The sequence below is a fragment of the Cetorhinus maximus genome, chromosome 10 (assembly GCF_964194155.1).
Source record: "Cetorhinus maximus chromosome 10, sCetMax3.hap1.1, whole genome shotgun sequence".
NCBI lineage: Eukaryota > Metazoa > Chordata > Chondrichthyes > Lamniformes > Cetorhinidae > Cetorhinus > Cetorhinus maximus.
In genome coordinates this window covers 26,468,497-26,484,291 of record NC_135888.1, presented here as the reverse complement: position 1 = coordinate 26,484,291, position 15,795 = coordinate 26,468,497, and the positions used below count along the sequence as shown (strand labels likewise).

The 15,795-nt window shown below is 48.3% G+C and overlaps 1 protein-coding gene across 3 annotated transcripts in view; it reads right to left on the bottom strand.

The window, feature by feature from the left end:
• sardh (sarcosine dehydrogenase) overlaps positions 1 to 15,795 on the bottom strand; it is a 92,362-nt gene that overhangs the window by 73,769 nt on the left and 2,798 nt on the right. For all 3 annotated transcript variants that reach the window (XM_078550260.1, XM_078550259.1, XM_078550258.1), the window contains exons 2-3: positions 6,796 to 7,132; positions 5,449 to 5,627 (exon numbers count right to left, since the gene is read on the bottom strand). In XM_078550260.1, the coding sequence (XP_078406386.1) occupies positions 5,449 to 5,627; positions 6,796 to 7,126 (510 nt within the window). In that variant the 5' untranslated portion in view covers positions 7,127 to 7,132. The remainder of the gene's footprint in view (positions 1 to 5,448; positions 5,628 to 6,795; positions 7,133 to 15,795) is intronic.

The following is a 15,795-nucleotide window of genomic DNA, read 5'->3' as shown; positions in this document are numbered from 1 at the left end:
AATCTATCTTCATACCTCAAGTTCCTCATCCCTGGAACCATTCTCATGAATATTTTCTGCACTCTCTTCAATGCCTTCACATCCTTCCTAAAGTGTGGTGCCCAGAGCTGACAAAATACTTGAGCTGAGGCTGAACTTGTTTCTTACATAAGTTCAACATAACCCCCTTGCTCTTGTACTCTATGCCCGAATTAATAAAGTCGAGGATACTGTTTTGTTGACCACTCTCTCAGCCTGTCCTGCCATCTTCAATGACTTATGTACATATACACCCAGTCCCTCTGCATCTACACCCACTTTAGACTTGTACCCTTTATTTTATAGTGTCTCTCCATATTCTTCAAAATGAATCACTTCACATTTCTCCACACTGAACTTCATCTGCCACCTGTCTGCCTATTCCAACAATGTGTCTACGCTGTCCTCCTCATAGTTCACGATGCTTCCAAATTTTGAATCATCCACATGTTTTGAAATTGTGCCCTGTAGACCAAGGTCTACACCTTCTCGAGGCCTTGACATCCTTCCTAAGGTGTGGTGCCCAGAATAACCAGTGTTTTATCTAATTCTCTTTTGAAAGTTACTATTGAATCTGCTGTTTCAGGGAGCACATTCCAGACCACAACAATTCATATAAAAAGTTTCCCCATGTTGCCTCTAGTAAACTTTAGTGAGATAAAAATATTTGTAGAAAGGGCATCAAAAATTTAAACTAGAAAACCAGAAACCAGAATAAAGATGAACATTGAAAACAACTGGATTCAGGGTAAACACAGGAATAAACCAATCACAGCAACAGAGTTAAACAAATTCAAACATGAATTACTATGGAGAGTTTGGAACGAACACATGACAGAGTTTTGAACAGAACTGAGAATGTTACTATTCCGGAGAGAGAGGGAAGGTAAAAGGGATGTGTGAATGAGGAATCCCATCACAGTCCGAGAACGTAAGGATGACAAATGGAGTCAATACAGAATCCATCTGCATTTCGAAACCAGGAAGTGAAATGTTGCAAGTCTCGGTGTGCATTACCAACACAACCAATAAGATCGAAAGGAAAACATTAAACAGTTCAGAGACTGGACAATAATACTGGGTGACTGAGAATATCGTAGCCACAGTCTGTCCAATGTACACAGGATGGGCCGCAATAAAATGAAGGCACATTCAGCAGCAATTGGTCACCACGCTTACACCTCGCACAAGCCCGAGATGAAAGAATATGTATTATATAGCGCCTCTTAGGAGCTCAGAATGTTCTAAAGCACATCAGAGCCAAAAATATACAACAGTAGATTTCAAAAAGTAATATAATGCAGGAAACAAGGCAGCCAATTTACACACCGTGCAATCTTTCACGTCCCCTTAAGAATGCAGGCTAGGTCTCAGTTTAACATTTACAAAAGACGAAACCTCCGACAGTGCAGCACTCCCTTAGTACTGACCCTCCGATAGTGCAGCGCTCACTCAGTAGTGATCCTCCGACAGTGCAGTGCTCCCTCAGTACTGACTCTCCGGCAGTGCAGCGCTCCCTCAGTACTGACCCTGCGGCAGTGCAGCGCTCCCTCAGTACTGGCCCTCCGGCAGTGCAGCGCTCCCTCAGTACTGGCCCTCCGACAGTGCAGAGCTCCATCAGTACTGACCCTCCGACAGTGCAGAGCTCCATCAGTACTGACCCTCCGACAGTGCAGCGCTCCCTCAGTATTGACCTCTCGACAGTGCGGCACTCCCTTAGTACTGAACCTTTGACAGTGCGGCGCTCCCTCAGTACTGACCCGCCGACACTGCAGCACTCCCTCAGTGCTGACCCGCCGACAGTGCAGAGCTCCCTTAGTGCTGACCCGCCGACAGTGCAGAGCACTCCCTCAGTACTGACCATCTGACAGTGCAGAACTCCCTCAGTACTGACCCTCCGACACTGCAGCACTCCCTCAGTACTTTACTGGGAACCTCTGTATAGATTCGGTGCTCAGGGTTCTGCATTTGGACTTGACATGAACTACTGACTCAACATCGTAAGTGCCACCCATAAACCAAGGCTGACATCTAGAAAGACCAGGGCAGCAGACAGACGGGGACGCCAACACCTGCAAATTCCCTTCACCATCCTGACTTGGAAATATATCACCGTTCCTTCACTGTCACTGGGTCAAAATCCTGGAACTCCCTTCCTAACAGCACTGTGGATGTACCTACACCACATGGACTGCAGTGGTTCAACAAGGCAGCTCACTACCACCTTCTCAAGGGCAATTAGGGATGGGCAAACCAGCCAGCGAAGCCCACATCCTGTGAATGCATAAAAAAAACTTCAAGGGCAATTAGGGATGGGCACCCGCCAGTGATACTTACATAGCTGAATGAATGAATTTAAAATAGAGAAGAATTGCTTCTTAATCCCCGAGAAGTGGAATTAGACAAATAACTAAAGTGACTGTTGAAGAATTGGGAAATGGTGAGCACAGCACAGTTAGGTTCAACAAAAGGCAAGGATAATGACGTGTCTAGGCTAAGGGAACTGGACGGAAAGATAAGATCAGGCCCAAACTGAACCAAGCCGGACAGAAAGATTAGCAATAGGTCAATGCATCAGCAGTGGGAAACCTTCAAATCTGAGAGAGTACGCGAATGTACAAAATAAATAAATTCTGACAAGGTAACTGAGCAGTAAAGGAAATAGAGAAATGAAATCTGAACTGGATCTTAAAGGAGAAAATGATCAAGCAAGAAGTAAATATGATGTAAAAATAATCATGACAAATATAGAAAGGTTAGTAAGGAAGCTGCTGGGTAATATTACAGAAGATGCACAGGTTACATAAAAGAAACAGTGAGAGTTTCACAGACATATTGAAATAAAAGAATCGTAAGGAGGAATAAAGGGGGAGGGAATGATAAAACCATGGCAAAAATATTGAATCGATAAGTTGCTTTTGTTTCTACAAATGATGGTCTGAGGGAAAGTACAGGCCAATGGAGGAGAATGTGCAAGTAAAGATAATTTAAGGTAATTTGCAAAAGAAGCAATTGAAGACATGAGGACAAACTTTTCACACAGCGAGTGGTTAGGATCTAGAATGCACTGCCCGAGTGTGTGGTGGAGACAGATTCAATCGAGGCATTCAAAAGGGAATTGAATTATCTGAAAATGAAGAATGTGCAGGGTCACAGAGAGTGGCTCTACGTGCACTGTTCTTAAAGAGGGCCAGCACAGGCACGATGGGCTGAATGGCCTCCTTCTCTGCTGTCACCATTCCATAATTCTGTCATAATTAGAGAAAAGCAATTGTTTTCTAAGAAGTTATCAGAACTGAAGGTGGATCAGTAACAGGCTGGAGAGGGGAGACAGCAGGTAGCAGAAGCTTTGGCCAGAGCTGCTGAATCCTCTTTAAATGTGCTGATTGTGCTGTGGAAGTGGGAAGTAAGTGATGAACATGGGTGCTGCAGGGAGATTAAAGAGGGACAGCAGTGGCAGCTGATATAGCCATGCAGGATTTGGGGAGCATCAGGGTTAATTAGTCGTTCGCCAGGGGCCAGTGTTGCACCCACCATCGTTCTCCATTCCCATCGATCATTTTGATTTGTATGTCAGGAACTCAACCCTGAACTTTATATGATGTAAAGTAGGAGCTTTGATAAACAAGAACAGTAAAATAGTTCAGTTACCAGAGGAAAGGAAAATTAAATATTAACATTAACCAGTGTGACCTGGGAAAAAATGTTCCGACTTGGGGTTGTTCACATGTGACTTTGAACAGCTGAGAAACCAGTCGGTTAGGAAAGAGGAAAAGGATTTAGAGCAGGTGCCTGCACCCCCGGTACTCGCCACCCCCCCCTCCACTCCCCCACACCCCCGTGCTCCCCACACCCCCACCCCACTCCATGCTCCCCACCCCACCCCGTGCTCCCCACCCCCCCCGTACTTACCAACCCCCCCCACTCCCCCACACCTCAGTGCTCCCCACCCCCCCGTACTCGCCACCCCCACCCCCACCCCGACCCCCCCACTTCCCCGTGCACACCACCCCCCCCACCCAACCCCGTGCTCCCCACCCCCCCACCCCTCAGTGCTCCCCACCCCTCAGTGCTCCCCACACCCCCACCCCACCCTGTGCTCCCCACTACCCCCGTACTCCCCAACCCCCCCAACCCCCCGTGCTCCCCACCCCCCCGTACTCCGCACCTCCCCCACTGTGCTCCCCACCCCCCCGTACTCCCCACCCCCCCACTCCCCCGTACTCCCACCTCCCCCACTGTGCTCCCGATCCCCCCCACTGTGCTCCCCACCCCTCCAACCCCCTGTACTCCCCACCCCCCCCCACTGTGCTCCCCACACCCCCACCCCACCCCGTGCTCCGCACCCCCCCAACCCCCGTACTCCCCACCCTTCCACTCACTGTGCTCCCCACACCCCCATACTCCCCACCCACCCACTGTGCTCCCCATCCCCCACACCCCTCGTACTCACCACCCCCCAATACTCGCCACCCCCCATACTCGCCACACCCCTACCCCGACCCGTACTCCCCATCCCCCACCCCCACCCCCCCCCCCCCACCCCGTGCCCCCCAACTCTTCCACCCCCCACTGTACTCACTACCCTGCACCCCCTGTAGCACCCCTGACCCCGTGGTGTCCCCACCCCCTGTAGCTCCCTCACCCTGTGGTGCCCTCACCCCCTGTAGCCCCTCACCCCGTGGTGCCCCCACCCCCTGTAGCACCCCTGACCCCGTGGTGTCCCCACCCCCTGTAGCTCCCTCACCCTGTGGTGCCCTCACCCCCTGTAGCCCCTCACCCCATGGTGCCCCCACCCCCTGTAGCTCCCTCACCCTGTGGTGCCCCCACCCCCTGTAGCCCCCTCACCCCGTGGTGCCCCCACCCCTGTAGCTCCCTCCCCCCGTGGTGTCCCCACCCCCTGTAGCTCCCTCACCCTGTGATGCCCCTACCCCCTGTAGCCCCCTCACCCCACGGTGCCCCCACCCCCTGTAGCCCCCTCACCCCATGGTGCCCCCACCCCCTGTAGCCCCCTCACCCCGTGGTGCCCCCACCCCCTGTAGCCCCCTCACCCCATGGTGCCCCCACCCCGTAGCCCCCTCACCCCATGGTGCCCCTGCTCCCTGTACCCCCTCACCCCGTGGTGCCCCCACCCCCTGTAGCTCCCTCACCCCATGGTGCCCCTGCTCCCTGTAGCCCCCTCACCCCATGGTGCCCCCACCCCCTGTAGCCCCCTCACCCCATGGTGCCCCCACCCCCTGTAGCCCCCACCCTGCTCCTTTTGGTGAAATGAAGCTTTCCAGGAATTTAATAAACTGCCTTGCGCAGAAAAGTTCTAATATTTAAGCCGGGAGACAGACTCACTCCTGTCCACCCAACCAACACTGGAATCCTTCCAACCGACTCTCCTGGGCGACGTGTGTGTTAAACCCCCTCCCAGAACTGACTCACCGACATGAGACGTTTGTACTCATCCAGTCGCTGTTTGTTGGAGGCGATGAAGAGGCCACCATTCTCAATCCAACCTGTGTGCAGCCCAGTCTCCTCCTCCAGATCTTTACTCACAACTGCCCTCGTATGGCTCAGCAACTCGATCTCAATGTCACTTGGCCGCAGCTGCCACAAGAGACCTGCAGGAAGTAAGAAGGAACAAACTGAAGAGACAGTTGGGGAGGGCGTGGGGGATGGTTGGCGGAGGCCACACTCACGGTTTAAGTGCTGGGCACCCCCACCGCACCACCACCCCTCCCCCCCCCACTTCAGGAAGGATATTCTGTCCTTGGAGAGGCTCCAGTGGAGATTCCCCAGGATGATCCTGGGGTTTACAGGATGAAATTATGATGTCAGGGTTGCACAGAGCAGGCTTGAATTCCCTCAAGTTTAGAATAATATATTTTTTTAATTCATTCATGGAATGAGGGTATCGCCGGCCAGGCCAGCATTTATTGCCCATCCCTAATTGCCCTTGAGAAGGTGGTGGTGAGCTGCCTTCTTGAACCGCTGCAGTCCATGTGGTGTAGGTACACCCACAGTGCTGTTAGGGAGGGAGTTCCAGGGTTTTGATCCAGCGACAGTGAAGGAATGGTGATATATTCCCAAGTCAGGATGGTGAGTGGCTTGGAGGGGAAGTTCCAGGTGGTGCTGTTCCCATCTATCTGCTGCCCTTGTCCTTCTAGATGGTAGTGGTTGTGGGTTTTGGAAGATGCTGCCTAAGGAGCCTTGGTGAGTTGCTGCAGTGCATCTTGTAGATGGTACACACTGCTGCTACTGTGCATCGCTGGTGGAGGGAGTGAATGTTTGTGGATGGGGTGCCAATCAAGTGGGGCTGCTTGATCTAATCGAGGGGTTTTAAGTTAGGGCCAATAGAGGGGAATTATTCCCTGTGATGGTGGCGGGGCGGTGGAGTGGGGGATCCGGAACAAGGTGGCAGAACCTTAAAATTAGAGTCAGGCTATTCAGGGATGATGTCAGGAAGCACATCTTCACACAATGGAGTGGAAATCTGGAAAACTCTTCCCCAGAAAGCTGTGGAAACTGGAGGTCAATTGAAAAATTTAAAACTGAGCTTAATAGATTTTTGGGGGGCCAGAGGAGAAAGGATAATGGAACCAAAGCAGATAGATGGAGTTAAAATACAGATCCACCATAATCTAAATGAGTGGCAGAACAGGTACGAGGGGCTGAATGTCCTGACCTCACCAAAGGGGCATTCTCCTCATTGTTCATCTTGACCCCAACCTCTCCTCTCCCATCCTCCTGACCCCCCACGTCCGTCAATCAGCCCAACGCCATCCTTACCGGCAGTGTGCCAAGTGGTTCCAGATGTCAGCTGGTCCCTTTCCAGCAGGACTACGTTGGTGATCCCCATTTTCGTCAGATGGTACAAGGTGTGGCAGCCCAGGCTGCCGCCACCCATCACCACCACATCAGCACATTTTGGTAATGGTTTGGTTGGGCCTTTCGAAACTTGGTTTTCCTCTTTGAGGTTCTTGCTGTTGGGCACATTCCTCTCTGCTGCTGTGCTCCAAGTTGCTGAGGTGCTCAAGTATTGCAGGTTGGATTTAGACAGAAGTATCCGAGAACTCTTGATGAAAGTGGCTATTCGGAAAGTAGAAACAGAGCAGTTCATGGTCACCTGTGAATCCAAGGAATAAGCTTTAGATTGGGGTGGATTCTAGTCTGGCAATAATCAATTTTTAAAATTCTCATCCGTGTGTTCAAATCATTCCATGGGCTCTCCCCCTCCCTACCTCTGTAACCTCCTCCAGCCCCTGCAACCCTCCCTATCTCTGTAACCTCCTCCAACCCCTGCAACCCTCCCTATCTCTGTAACCTCCTCCAGCCCCTACAACCCTCCCTATCTCTGTAACCTCCTCCAGCCCCTACAACCCTCCCTATCTCTGTAACCTCCTCCAGCCCCTGCAACCCTCCCTATCTCTGTAACCTCCTCCAGCCCCTGCAACCCTCCCTATCTCTGTAACCTCCTCCAGCCCCTACAACCCTCCCTATCTCTGTAACCTCCTCCAACCCCTGCAACCCTCCCTATCTCTGTAACCCCCTCCAGCGCCTACAACCCTCCCTATTTCTGTAACCTCCTCCAACCCCTGCAACCCTCCCTATCTCCGTAACTTCCTCCAACCCCTGCACCCTTTCTATCTCCGTAACCTCCTCCAACCCCTGCACCCTTTCTATCTCCGTAACCTCCTCCAACCCCTGCACCCTTTCTATCTCCGTAACCTCCTCCAACCCCTGCACCCTTTCTATCTTTGTAACCTCCTCGAAACCCTGCAACCCACCACTTGGAAGAAACATTGAGGGTGGCAAGGGCACAGAATGTACTTTGGGTGGGGAGACTTCAATGTCCATGACTAAGATTGGCTCGGAAGCACCACTACTGACCAAACTGGCTGAGTCCAGGAAGACATATCTGCCAGACTGGGCCTGTGGTAGGTGGCGACGGAACCAAAATGACAGTGAAACAGGGGAAGCTGCATGCTATAGACAGAATGGAGAAAATCCCACAACCAACGGATTAGATCAAAGCTCTGAAGTCCTACAATATTTAGTCATGAATGGTAATGACCAATTAAACAGCTCACTGGAGGAGGAGGCTCCACAAGTACCCCCATCCTCAAAGATGAGGGAGCCCAGCACATCAGTGGAGAAGATAGAAGTGCCAAGTGGGTGAACCATCTTGGCTTCCACCTGAGATTCGCCACCATCAGAGAAGACGATTTTCAGCCAATTCACTCCACGTGATACCAAGAGACGGCTTAAGTCACTGGACGTTGCAAAGGCTTTGGTCCCTGACAATATTCCGGCAACAGTACTGAAGACTTGGCTCCAGAACTTGCCGTGCCCCTAGCCAAGCTGTTTCAGTACAGCTACAACACTGGCAACTACTGGCTAAGTGGAAAATTACCAGGTATGTCCTGTACGCAAAAAGCAGGACAAATCCAACCCAGCCAATTACCACCCTAACAGTCCACTCTCGAATATCAGTAAAGTAATGAAAGGGGTCATCAACGGTGCTATCAAGCGGCACTTGCTTAGCAATAACCAGCTCACTGACGCTCAGTTTGGGTTCCACCATGGTCACTCAGCTCCTGACCTCATTACAGCCTTGGTTCAAGCATGGATAAAAAAGCTGAACTCCCGAGGTGAGGTGAGAGTGACTGCCCTTGACATCAAGGCAGCATTTGACCGTGTGGCATCAAGGAGCCCTAGCAAAACTGGAACCAAAGGGAATCATGAGGAAAACTCTCTACTGAATAGATGAAAGCCTAGCACAAAGGAAGATGGTTGTGGCTGTTGGAGGTCAATCATCTCAGCTCCAGGACATCACCACAGGAGTTCCTCAAGGTAGTGTTCTCAGCCCAAACTTCTTCAGCTGCTTCATCAATGACCTTCCTTCCATCATAAGGTCAGAAATGGGGATGTTTGCTGATGATGGCACAATGTTCAGCACCATTTGTGAATCCTCAGACACTTGAAGCAGTTCGTGTCCAAATGCAGCAAGACCTGGACAATATTCAGGCTTGGGCTGACAAGTGGCAAATAACATTCGCACTACAACAAGTGCCAGGCAATGACCATCTCCAACAAGAGAGAATCTAACCATCGCCCCTTGATGTTCAATGGCATTACCATCACTAAATCCCCCACTATCAACATCCTGGGGGTTACAATTGGCCAGAAACTGAACTAGACCAGCCATATAAATACTGTGGATACAAGAGCAGGTCAGAGGCTGGGAATTCTGCAGTGAGTAACTCATCTCCTGACTCTCCAAAGCCTGTTCACCATCTACAAGGCACAAGTCAGGAGTGTGATGGAATACTCCCCACTTGCCTGGATGAGTGCAGCTCCCACAACACTCAAGAAACTTGACACCATCCAGAACAAAGCAAACTGCTTGATTGGCACATCATCCACCATCTTAAACATTCACTCACTCCATCACTTGCATTGTAGCTGCACTGTGTACTATCTACAAGATGCACTGCAGCAATTTGCCAAAGCTCCTTCGGCAGCACCTACCAAATCTGTGACCTCCACCACCTAGAAGGACAAGGGCAGCAGACAGATGGGAACACCACCACCTGGAAGATCCCCTCCAAATCACTCACCATCCTGACTTAGAAATATATCACCGTTCCTTCACTGTCACTGGGTTAAAATCCTGGAACTCTCTCCCTAACAGCACTGTGGGTGTACCTACACTACATGGACTGCAGCGGGTCATGAAGGCAACTCCCTCTCCTCAAGGGCAATAAATGCTGGCATAGTCAGTGACACCCACATCCTCAGAATGAGGAGAATGTGGAAATCACTACTACAGGCAGTGGTTGAGGTGAATAGTATAGGTACATTTAATGGTATTTCTGAAGGGGAAATCATGTTTAACTAACTTGGAGTTTTTTTAAGAAGTAACAGAAAAGGTCGATGAGGGTAATGCGGTTGATGTGGTGTACATGGACTTTCAAAAGGTATTTGATACAGTGTCACACAACAGACTTGTGGGAAAAGTTATTGCTCATGGAATAAAAGGGACAGTAGCAACATGGATACAAAATTGGCTGAAAAATAGGAAGCAGAGAGTAATGGTCAATGGATATTTTTTGAGCTGGAGGAAGGTTTGTAGTGGAGTTCCCCAGGGGTCGGTATTGAGGCCCTTGCTGTTCTTGATATATATTAATGATCTAAATCTTGGTGTGCAGGGGACAGTTTCAAAGTTTGCGGATGATATAAGCTTGGGAGTGTTGTGAACTGCGAGGAAGACAGTGTGGAACTTCAAGGGGACATAGACAAGTTGGTGGAGTGGGCAGATAGGTGGCAGATGAAGTTCAATGCGGAGAAGTGTGAGGTGATGCATTTGGTAGGAAGAACATGGAAAGACAATATAAAATAAGGGGTGAAATTTTGAAGGAGATGCAAGAGCAGAGGGACCTAGGTGTATATGTGCATTGATCTTTGAAGGTGGCAGGACAGGTGGAGAGAGCAGTTAATAAAGCATATAGTATCCTGGGCTTTATTAATAGGAGCATAGAGTACAAGAACAAGGAGGTTATGCTGAATTTATATAAGACACTCGTTAGACCTCAACTGGAGTATTGTGTACAGTTCTGGACATCATATTATAGGAAGGATGTGAACACATTGGAGAGAGTGCAGAAGAGGTTTACAAGAATGGTTCCAGGGATGAGAAACTTCAGCTATGAGGATAGATTGGAGAGGTTGGGACTGTTCTCCTTGGACAGAAGAAGGCTGAGAGGACATTTGATAGAAATGTTCAAAATCATAAGAGGGCTGGACAGAGTAGATAGGGAGATGATATTCCCACTCGTAAAAGGATCAAGAACGAGAGGGCACAGATTTAAAGTGATTTGCAAAAGAAACAAATACGATGTGAGAAAAAACTTTTTCACACAACGAGTGGTTCGGGTCTGGAATGTCCTGCTTGGAAGTGTGGTGGAGGCAGGTTCAATCGAGGCATTCAAGAGGATATTGGATGATTATTTGAATAGAGACAATGTTCAAGGGAAAAGACGGGGGACTGGCACTAGGTCATAATGCTCATTTGGAGAGCTGGTGCAGACATGATAGACCGAATGGCCTCCTTCTGTGCTGTTAAAATTCTGTGTGATTCTGTATTGAGATAAACAATATGCTGGAAGAAGGAATAGCGGGTTAATCTGGTGGAGAGTTAAGTGTGGAAGGACTGGAGAGGATTTGAATGGAGAATAAATGCCAATATGGACCCGTTGAGTTGAATAGCCTGTACCTGTGCTGTATATCTTATGCAATCCTATGTAATTGAGTGGCAGAATCATATTGGTGTTAAAAGAAACCCAAAGAGCGGGAACAATAAAGGTAGTGAGCTGCAGCAACTAGCAGCCATAAAGAAGGGGAGGGAATAGGAACTTTATATTCTGGTTACAATGTACTCAGGAAAATTTGGAGAGGAAACACGTGTGGCGAAATAGAAAGTTACAGCCCGGGAATGTGAGGGACCAAAGATACAATGTGTTTGACAGAGTTAAGGAGCAAAGAAAAGCTTTTAGGTTGATGGGTATTTGGTATAGCGGGAATGGTTCGGGGGTGGAGGGGGGGGGGGAGAACTGTAGAAAGATGGAATGGTGACAATGGGGACTTCAATTATTGATATAGACTGGGATAGTAACAGTGTGAAGGGCAGAGAGGGAGAGGAATTCCTCACAAGTGTCCAAGAAAACCTTCTTGATCAGTGAATTTCCAGCCTAAACAAGAGTCAGGAGACCAAATGAGATTAGCTGACCCTTTACGGGACACACCCAACAACCTTTGATGTGGCACTTTATCAAAGGCCTTATGGAAATTTAAGTACAATACACTGGTTCCCCTTTATCCACAGCACATGTTACTTCTTCAAAGAACTCCAATAAATTTGTTAAACATGATTTCCCTTTCACAAAACCATGTTAACTCTGCCTGATTACCTTGAGCTTATCCAAGTGCCCTGCTATAGCTTCTTTAATAACAGCTTCTAACATTTTCCCTACGACAGATGTTAAGCTAACTGGCCTGTAGTCTCCTGCCTTCTGTCTCTCTCTCACTTTTTGAATAAAGGAGTTACATTTGCTACTTTCCAGTATAATGGAAACTTCCCTGAATCTAGAGAATTTTAGAAAATTCAAACTAACCCATCAACTATCTCACTAGCCACTTCTTTTAAGACCCTAGGATTAAGTCCATCAGGACCCAGACATTTGTCAACTCGCAGTTCCTATAATTTGCTCAATACCATTTGCCTGGTGATAATTTTCCTGACTTCCTCCCTCCCTCCCACTTCCTGATTTACAGCTATTTCTGGGACGTACTTGTATCCTCTATAGTGAAGACTGATGCAAAATACCTGTTCAATTCACCTGCCAGCTCCTTAATTTCCATTATTAATTCTCCAGACTCACTTTCTATAGGACCAATGCTCGTTAACTCTCTTCTTTTTTAAAGATCTATACAAACTCTTACTATGAAACTGCGTGAGCTCGGGAGAGGAAACAGCGCGAGCTCGGGAGAGACAGTTGGGAGATTGAAAACAATGCGAGTACAGAAACATAAATTTCTAAAGAAGCACAGGGAAAGTAAGAATTGTTAGGCACAGGAGAGAGTGCTGATTCGTGAGTAAGGGGGAAGAATTTCTACTTTCTACTAATCTCCAGTTGATAGTACAAGAGCAAGGTTAAAGTTAGTTAAAGTAAGTAAAAGTAACTAAAGTTTAAGTAAAGAAAGTGATTTTAAAAGTTTACGGTTAAGGCATGGCAGGACAGCTCAGCCAAGCGGAATGCCCATCCTGTGGCATGTGGGGAGTCGTGGACACTTCTCGTGACCCAGACGAGCCCATGTACAGGAAGTGTCACCGGCTGCACAGAGCTTGAGCTCTGCGTTTCAGAGCTTGAGCAGAGCCTGGAGTCACTGAGGTGCAACCATGAGGCAGACAACTCCATGGGTAGCTCGTTCAGAGAGGTGGTCACACCGCAAGTTAGGAGCATGCAGGCAGATAGGGAATGGGTGACCACCAGGCAGTCCAAGAGAAACCGGCAGGTAGTGCAGGAGTCCCCAGAGGTCCCGCTCACTAACTGGTTTTCCATTCAGGGTATTGGGGAGGATGATGGATCCTTGGAGGAGTGCAGCAAGAGTCAAGCCCGTGGCACCACGGATGGCCCAGCTGTACAGGAGGGGAGGGAGAAGAGCGGAAGGGGGGTACTGATAGGGGATTCTTTAGTTAGGGGAGCAGACAGGCATTTCTGCGGCTGTCAACATGGCTCCAGGATGGTTTGTTGCCTCCCTGGTGCTAGGGTCAAGGATGTCACAGAACCACTGCAGGACATTCTTGTGGGGGAGGGCGAACAGCCAGAGGCCGTGGTCCACATTGGTACTAACAACATAGGTAGGAAGGGGGATGTGGTCCAGCAGTCGGAATTTAGGGAGCTCGGTAGAAAATTAGCAAGCAGGACCTCAAAAGTAGTAATCTCCGGATTACCCCCAATGCCACGTGCCAGTGAGTACAGAAATAGGAGGATAAGGCAGATGAATGCGTGGCTGGAAAGGTGGTGCAGGAGGGAGGGCTTTAGATTCCTGGGACAGGCTCTGGGGGAGATGACACCTGTACAAGCCGGATGGGTTGCATCTGAACAGAGCCGGGACTGAGTTCCTTGCGGGTCATTTTGCTAGTGCTGTTGGGGAGGGTTTAAAGTAATTCAGCAGGGATGTGGGAACCAGGAGAGAATCCTGGAAAATAATAGCAGGGTGCATGAAATGCTGGAAGAGGCAGATAGCACTAAAATAGAGGATAGTAAGTTAATAGATGGAGTCAGAGTAAGGGAGCAAGTAATGAAGTCTGAATCAGGGTTACACTTCATGTATGTGAATGCACGGAGTATAGTTAATAAAATTGGGGAGTTACAGGCACAGATTGCCTTGTTGGATTATGATGTTGTGGTGATAACAGAGACCTGGCTTAAGGAAGGGCAGATCTGGGTGTTAAATATTCCTGGTTACAAAGCATTCAGAAAAGATAGGAAAGGGAAAAAAGGAGGAGGGGCGGCGTTTTTGGTTAAGGAGAGTATTGCAGTACTGGAGAAAGAGGATGTGTCAGAGGATTCAAGGACAGAATCGATTTGGCTAGAGCTAAGGAATAAGAAGGGTTAGATTACATTGCTCCATGTAATATATAGACCAGCAGCTAGTGGGAAGGATATAGAGGAACAAATCTGCAAGGAAATTACAGAGAGGTGTAAACATCATAGAGTAGTTATATTGGGGGACTTTAATTATCCGTATATAGACTGGGATAGTGGTAGTGTAAGGAGCAGTGGGGGACAAGCGTTCCTAGATTGTGTTCAAGAAAATTTCCTACAGCAGTATGTGTCCAGTCCAACAAGAAAGGAGGCACTGCTAGACCTGGTTCTTGGGAATATGGTGGGCCACGTAGATCAGGAATCAGTAGGGGAACATTTAGGGGACAGTGATCATTGTATCATAAGGTTTAGGATGACAGATGAAAGTGACATTGGTCAATCCAGAGTAAGAATAATCAACTGGCACAGAGCGGACTTCAATGGGGCAAGAACGGAGCTGGGCCGGATAGACTGGAACCAAAGGTTGGCGGGAAAAACAGCAGCTGAACAATGGGCTACCTTCAAAGAGGAGGTGGTTTGAGCATAGTCAAGGCATGATCCCTCAAAAGGGAGGGGTAGGACAAACAAATCCAGAACTCCTTGAATGACAAAGGAGATGGAAATTAAGTTAAAGAAGAAAAAGTGTGTTTACCACAGGTGTCAGGTAGCAAATACAATTGAGAACCAAGCTGAATACAGAAGGTTCAGAATGAATGTGAAAAAGCAAATATGAGAAGCAAAGAGGGATTATGAAAAAAGACTGGCAGCTAATATAAAAGGAAATCCTAAAGTATTCTATAATCACATTAATAATAAAAGGGTGGTAAAAGGAGTAGGGCCAATTAGGGACCAAAAAGGGGATTTATAAATAGAGGCAGGAGGCATGGCTGAGGTATTAAATGAAAACTTTGCATCTGTCTTTACCTATGAGGTAGATGCTGTCCAGGCCATGGTGACAGAGGAGGAAACTCAGTTGCTAGAAGGGTTTAAAATTGATAAGGAGGGGGTATTGGATAAGCTGTCAGTACTTAAAAGTTGATAAGGCACCAGGACCGGATGAGATGCATCCAAGAATATTGAAGGAAGTGAGAGTGGAAATTGCGGAGGCACTGGCAATAATCTTTCAATGTTCCCTGGATTCGGGGGAGGTGCCGGAGGACTGGAGAATTGCAAACATTCTGCCCTTGCTCAAGAAAGGTTGTAAAGATCTGCCCTGCAATCACAGACCAGTCAGTTTAATTTCGTTATTGGGGAAACTTCTAGAAACAATTATTCAGGATAGAATTAATAGTCACATGGAAAAATTTGGATTGATTCGGATGAGTCAACATGGATTTGTTAAAGGAAAATTGTATCTAATTAATTTGCTGGAGTTTTTTGAAGGGGTAACAGATGGTTGATGAGGGCAAGGCCATTGATGTGATGTGTATGTACTTCCAAAAGCCGTTCGGTACAGTGCCACACAACAGATTTGTGAGGAAAGTTATGGATCATGGAATAAAAGGGACAGTAGCAACATGGATACAAAATTGGCTGAGGGATAGGAAACAGAGGGCAATGGCTAATGGGTATTTTTCAGGCTTATAGGTTTGTAGTGGAGTTCCCCAGAGGTTGGTATTGGGACCCTTGCTTTTCCTGA